At 50.2% G+C, this 7,167-nt stretch overlaps 1 protein-coding gene across 1 annotated transcript; it reads right to left on the minus strand.

The window, feature by feature from the left end:
* Window positions 1-5,630: 5,630 nt before the first annotated feature.
* A1O9_01864 (uncharacterized protein) lies at window positions 5,631-6,965 on the minus strand (the record flags this gene model as incomplete). Its single annotated transcript, XM_013411022.1, has 1 exon — window positions 5,631-6,965. One exon carries the CDS (start codon window positions 6,963-6,965, stop codon window positions 5,631-5,633), a length of 1,335 nt encoding a protein of 444 aa, XP_013266476.1.
* Between the last annotated feature and the right edge of the window lie 202 nt (window positions 6,966-7,167).

Raw genomic sequence — 7,167 nt, forward strand, 5'->3', positions numbered from 1 at the left:
TAGTACGTACTGCATCGGCTGTCCAGTGTTCATTTCAATGTGGCCGGTTTCCGCGTCCTAAGGCCCCAACGTCCCAACCCCCAATTTCATTTCCCCCAAAATCATTGTCATCCATTGATACCAAGCAAGACCTACGCTCCTTGGACCAGAGCATGGTGAACGCGAAGTCCAGCCGAGTTGCTGGAAGTCAGGTCAAGCCAGAAGCCCAAACGTCCAAAAAGATGAAGTGCAGCCGGACACGATCTCACATGGACCGCCTGACCCACTCCTCGACGTCGAAGCGCACCGTGTCGCAAATCCGGCGCAGCCACGGCACGAGGCCCAGGTGTGCGCCCCCGATGTGCGCGTACCGGTCTGGGTCCGTCACTGCCCACGCCGGCAGGATCTCGGACAGTGGGCGTTCGGTTCGCGTGCCGTTGCTCGGGTTTCGCGCGCGGTATTTCTCGGTCGGCGTCAGGCGTGTTCCGCGTAGGATTTGGCTGTGTTCGGCGAGGTCGGTGGGTGGCGATGACGACGGACATGCACATGCACATGCACATGAAGGTAACCGTGATGTCGGCGACGGTAATGGTAATGGCAAAGCATCGTCGTTTGGAGGAAGGGGCGGCGTCGGTGGTTGTACTGCTAATGGTGTAGTAATAAATCTATCTGGCTTGCCCCATTTTGTGGCAAGGACGGAGTCCAATGCTCGCTTCATCCATGCAATCTTCTTAACCGAGTCTGCCAGAGTTGAGTACACCCTCCCGAGCCTCGTGACGAGGCTGGGAGGCGCAGCAGTGGAGGCTTCCGAATCGCCGGGGCCCCCAGGCTTGTGCTCTCCATCGCCAGGTCCATCTCCATTCCCACCGCTCGGACATGGTGGACATGTTGATGCTGCTGGTTTCGATATACAGAGCTCAGTGGCCTTAGTTGTCGCATGCTGTGTCCTATGCGAAAGTTTTACAGGTTGCGTCTCCGTGAGAGTGATGGTCTTGTAGTCGGTCTCTGTCACGGTCTCTTGCTGCGTCTGGGTCACCGTCTTTGACCCCCTTTGTCTGTCAAAAACCGTCGTTGGTTGCGTCTGGGTCATTGCACTCGTGTCGGGTCTGATCTCCGGTATGGTAATCCATGTGGTTTCAGTCACTGTCTTTCCGGCCTTTTCTGTGGTGAAGTAAGTTACACTCTCGGCGACCGACGAGAATACCGTCTCCTCTCGCGGTCTCGTCATCCATGGCGGTAAGGGAACAACACGACTTGGACTCGGGTGCACGAGGCTCACCGTCGCAGCTTTCGAGATTTTCGCCGCATCTTTCTCGTCCGCGGGTTCCGTGACAGAATGCGCCACCATGGTTGGCAGGTTCGCAATAGCAGTCCCAATCACTGAGAGACTTTTGGCCGGCATAAGGCTGAACATGCACCCGAATAGTGCGACATAAAAAGCCAGGATACAGCAGCCCGTCCACCAGACCTTTGAGTCCACGTTCGGCTTCTCATTTGGGGAGACCGCTATCTGCGTGATGGGGGCAGTGTGGTAAGTGTTTGTGGTGTTTGTGCTGCGATTGCTAGTGTCGAACCAGCTAAAGATGGAGTTATTGCTATTGCTCGTATCATTGTAGAATGAATCACTGTAAAAGTTGTTGATGACCTGTCTCGGGTTCCGAAGAAAGTTCTTGAATGACTTTCCATCTCCAGCAGGAGCTCCTGGAGAACCATTCTTGTTTCTCGCCTCCATGACATTTCGATCCTCGAGGAATGCAGAGAGCCTCTTTTTCAAAACCCGGCTCGTTAGGTCCGCGAAGGGGGATTGTCGTACGTTGTCATTTTGAGGCGGTTTCGCTTGAGGTAGTCCTTTGAGTTGGCTACCAAATGTCATCTGAGACTCGCTGGGACTACTTGCCACTTCTCCATCCGTCGCAGACTCTACCTTGGCGACAGGCCGAAATTTGCTGTTTTGTTCACTTATGAAAGACCTCCTCAATCGGAGAGTGTCATGACCTGAAAGAGGATTATGTTGGCTGGGTTTGGTATACGGATGCTTTCCTGTATCCTGCTCCTTTTCAATATTCACGCTCTTGCTCTGGGAATCTTGCCTGATTTCATGAATGAGTGCTTCTTGGTTCTCGACCTGGGATGAAAGTTTTCGATTTTTGCGCACTAACGTCTTCAGGTAGTCTTTCACCATGGCCCTGACTTCTTCTTTAAGAAATTCCAAAGCATTCTCCACGTGTGGCGGGAGGGCGGCGTTTATGATTGGTGTTGACGGAGAGACTGGTGAATAGGTGACGGACTTTGTGCTCAAGATGTCATCAGGCGACATGGAAAGCAGCATTGGCTGCTTTTCACACGACTGGTTATCACGACCGTGGTTTGGCCCATCATTGAATTCTGACCCTGCAGTCAATGGCCTGTATGCAACCAGAGCGCCATTGGCGTCTCCTTCTGGAGATGCGGAAGCGGGCCTTTCGGGCTTTCGCGTCGAAAGAGACAGAGGAGAAACAACAAGTGCCGACGATCGTCTCCTTGTGTGTTGTGTATCATGAAAAGAAACACTACTACTCCTCGCTTCGCTAGGCTCCCAGTCTTGTGTATATTCGATTTTTTTCCTCCCAGCAGACTGGTGCATTGAATGTTCTCCATGACTGCAATACGTGCCAAGTGGAGACACATTTTGATCGCCTAAAGGGTCCCCAGCGATATGGAAGGGCAAGGCGGAATTTCCAGGCAGTCTTACAAGGTTTGAAAAGCGTGCAGATACGGGCGTGTTTGGCACAGTCGAAAATGTTCCACGTCGACGGTCTCCAAAGTACTCGAGCATTTCAGCAATGTTCTGAGCCCCATGAGGCACAATGGACGACCTTTGATTTGCGTTTTGCGAATGTCGTGAAGCTCTTGCGTTAAGTTGGTCCTCAAGGTCATCGTACAGCATCAAGCGTTCAAGATCCTGGTGCACTTGATGTTCTCGCACGTAGCTGACGAACTGGTATACCCTCTTGCCATTTTCGACTGCTTTTTCTTGCAACTCCAGTCCTTCTTGGAGGTCTCTATTCGAGCGCTGGAGGCCTTTCATTTGATCTTGTAGTTGGGCGCATCTCTTTTCCGAGTTTGCAAGCAATTGGAGTGTGTTTCGCTGTAGTTCCTTCGTCAGATCAAGGATCCTTTTCTGCTCCTTTTTGCCATTCTCCGCCTTAGCTGCAGCTATGATATGCTTTTGCTCCCCTTCACCAACCATGCAATTGGCTTGCTCCAGACCTGCCTCAAGCTCCTTCACGCGGGTACGATGTTGCGCAATCTCCTGGGCTAGGTTTTGTGCTAGTCTCTCTTTCTTGTCCAATTTGTCATCGAGCTCGGCAAGTGTGGTTTCTAGAACGGTCAGAGATTTCTCAAGCTCTTTTTTCTCCTTTGAGAGATTCTGGTTTAAGCTTCTGAGATGTGATTCATCTGCTACATCACTTGTCTGAGTTCCCACATTCCGCATATCTATTTGTACCGTACTTCCAAAATCGGCTTTGATGTTCTGCTCGTTGATAGTTTGCTTATTGGCAAGAGGTTCCTTGTTTTCACACCGCTCATTCTCAAGGTCGGACATCGAATCGTTATTCTGTTGGACCGTGGCATAGCCTTCTAAGCTGTTTTCCATAACAACGCCCAGGAGTGAGGAGAAATTAGTTTCGGACGAAGTAGGTCCTTGTCTGGGGAGAGAGAGGCTAGAGGCTCTAGAGTGACCTGAAGAGGTATAAGTTGATGGCGACGAGGATGTTGATTGTGGAAGCAACGGCGACGAAGGTCGTGATACCGATCTCACTGACGATGGTGACGGCGACGGAGATCGTGGCCTTGTCAATCTTCCCTGTGGCGTAGTCATATGTGTACCAGTAGCAAGTGTGGAAATAAAATCGAGGTCTTCGCCCTGGTGAGTCGGCTCATCATGGGCTGTTCGTAGCTCTGGTACTGGCGGATTATCAGATCGACGTAGCCAGTCTAGGTTGGGGTCCGTACCTTCACGTCCGGCTTCCATGATTGATAGGTAGCTACAAATCTAGCATGGGAAACGTAATATATCGATGTCGATGTCGATTCGATCCTACAGAAGTTGGAATCCTATACAGGAGGAAGGGGGTCAGATCAGTTCAATGATCTTGATTCTCTTTAAGTTGGGTGGTAATGCTATACCACGGCTCTCTTCGCTCCGGCTTCTGTGATGACTTGTGACAAGGCAAGAATGGGTCGGATTTCAATCGTCAAATCTCATTGAACGCCAGACAGAAATGGTAATATGGCGAAGGCGGCGAAGTGAAGGCCGGGGTAGCACATCGTAGGCCATGCATGCGCTTGATCCAGTCATAACTAGTTCAAAGTAGAATGAGGCTCCGCATGCAGGGCTGAAGTGCTCAATACAACAAAGGTAACACCCAGGTCGTGTCGCACAGACCACTCAAATCACCCACATTCCATTCACTTTGACTGTTTTCAACAATGAAGGCTTTCGCGCTCTCTCTATCGGTTCAAGCCTGGGTTGGGCAGGAGAAAGTTTACTCAAAATCACTTCAGTTTGATGATAGAAGTGAGGTTGATCCCATACACGCAGGAAAAAACCACGCAACGAGAAAGTCATTGGGTATCCAAAGCAAAGAGATGAGTCCAAAGTTCGAGTGCTAACTTCAGAACGCACCACAGCTGAAGAGACTATCTGAATTGCCAATGGCTCGAACCCTTATTCTGGGGAACGCATGGCGACAATACCTCGGAAATTCAAACAAGCCAGATTCTGGAGAGGCTTATGCCGTTGGTTTCTCAATGAGAGCCACCCTGGTTCCAATCAACTAGGAACGCAAAATTGAACAAGTCAGAGAAGTGGTTTGAGCATAGCCAAGTATGGATATAGCACATTCAGTAACATAGAGTATCCTGTGACTGTTGTTCAAGACAAGCTATTCCAATATAGACGCTATCCTCAACCCCACGGACATTCTCCTTTCTTGCAGGGAGGCGCCCGTCGGATCACGGGTTGAACGGGCGTGTGACTCGAAGCTCGTCGAGCGATTGATAGTTTATCCACCACGTCATGTGAGTCTGAGCAAAAGGTGACATCGTCTGTCCTTTGTTCGATCTGGTATTCCATGATAGTGGCGTGACCCACAAGAATCTCTCATGAAGGCCTCAGTGAACCCCCTCTGATCCGAAACTCTACCCACAAAGGATCGGTGCCAAGAGAGTGCTTCGGGAACTATGGTATGGAATATGTTGAGACCAGAACAGAAATCTGACTCTGGAGTCGGCATTTTAGGTCATTGTTCCAAGCGCCCTCTCTGTTGGGTCGTGTACTCTTCTGTCTTGGTACAGCTCTCTTGATCATACTTCGCAACCGGCTGCGATTGTTCGCTCACTCAAAAGAGTTTGGACCAGATTGAGGCGACGCCTCTCAGGTTCGAGTTGATTGGTGCGGACAATATGATAAAAGTGCCTTTATTACTTGTGTAAGCGAGCACCTTTCATTGAGTGAGGTAGTCCATATTCCGCCTTTCCAACAGTACTAGACGGGTGTACCGATTCTGACATTGTACCCACTGCTCTAATTACCGCATTCAAAACACCAGTTCTTGCCCTTCAGCTCCATAATCAGAGGATATTATAACATGATCGACGGTAAATGGTCAGTCCGATTCGTCCTTGAATGATGGGTATTTTTCGATTGAAGACAGCTGCATTTGATCGCGACAAGGGACTTGAACGACATTCTGGTGTCCCTTGTCATCAACAACCAAGGCAGTGAGTTTGCCTCCTCGAACACAGCCAGTGTCTAATCCTTTTGTATACTTATTAATTTGCAACCCTTTCTTGGCGTCATGTCCATAAATCACCGTGGTGTGCTTCACAGAAGTGTCCCACTTTCCCGATTCTCGCAATTGGGCAAGATGCCTCTGGGCCGGAGCCAGCTGCTGATGTTTCTTCCACAGGCTGTACCATGGAATACTACCTTTCTTCTCGTGACTTTTTGAAGGGACATGTGTGTTAAGATCGACAATTCGCATGTTCATGACAGAGGCGGGATCCTGCTCTTCAAGGGGAACTCCGGCTACAAGACCAGCGTGAACAACTACAGCTTCGCCTCCGAATGCTTTCAATTCACCCACGCGAAGGATGACTGGGCAAGCGTTGAGATATGCAAGCTGATCAGCACTAAGCGACATCGCCAATTTTCGTTCCTGGCTATCAGCCTTGAAGGATTCTGCCTCACGGCCAATATCGGCCCCTGTTCCGGAGTTCTTGTTCGATCGAAGCGAGGCGGATTTGAGGTCGTCCGCTACCAGGAGCAGTCTGTCTTCATGATTGCCGCGAACACAAGAAGCCTCATAACCGCGAAGGAGGTCAATCACTCCGGGAGTGTCAGGCCCTTTCAGGACTATGTCCCCGGTGGCGATAAGGTGATCCGTCACTGGATCGAAATGCACCTTCTTTAGCAAGTCTTCGAGCTCCTTTTTGCACCCATGAATATCACCCATGAAAATCAGCCTCTTCATGTCCTTGATACCCTCATGCTTTCCCCTGGATGTTCGTGGAAGAAGCTTCGGGTCGAGGTCTTGGAGATGAATCATATTCGGAAACCGAGGTCGGGCATTTGTCCCAAACAGACCTGCGCCTGAAGGTACTGTAGCGAGGCTCAAGGATTTCCACACGGCTGTCTCTTCCTCAACGAATGGTGCAACAATCTTTATCAATAGGAACAACGAAGAGAGTACGATGACGATTACCAAAAGTAGAAGTCTTCTAAATTTTGGTGCTTTGACGATGGCAAGGAATCGGCTTAGACCGTGTTCAAGCGTATTTAGGAATTTGTCGACTCTGGGATAGGCAGAAGCGTCCGAAGTATGAAGAGTCGGAACATCTCGCCAGTCATTGGTGATCCATTCGACCAGTGGCTTGCGCAATCTTTGACCTGGATATGAGCGCGAGACTGAGCGGGATGATGGAAAGTCTTTGTCGGACATTTTACCCGGATCGCCTTCGGTCGGCCAACTAGTCACCTCTTTGGCAGTGTGTCAGAGCTGTGGCCAACCATCGATTTCGCCCAATCGTCGGATACCCAGAGTGCAATAGAGGTAAGGCAGAGCAAGGAAAGCACACAACGTCGTGAGATGGCAATTGTATATAGTGTCACTCGAACAGGGCGAACCCAGGCTGGTGGAGTTG

The sequence above is a fragment of the Exophiala aquamarina genome (assembly GCF_000709125.1).
Source record: "Exophiala aquamarina CBS 119918 chromosome Unknown aczIA-supercont1.1, whole genome shotgun sequence".
NCBI lineage: Eukaryota > Fungi > Ascomycota > Eurotiomycetes > Chaetothyriales > Herpotrichiellaceae > Exophiala > Exophiala aquamarina.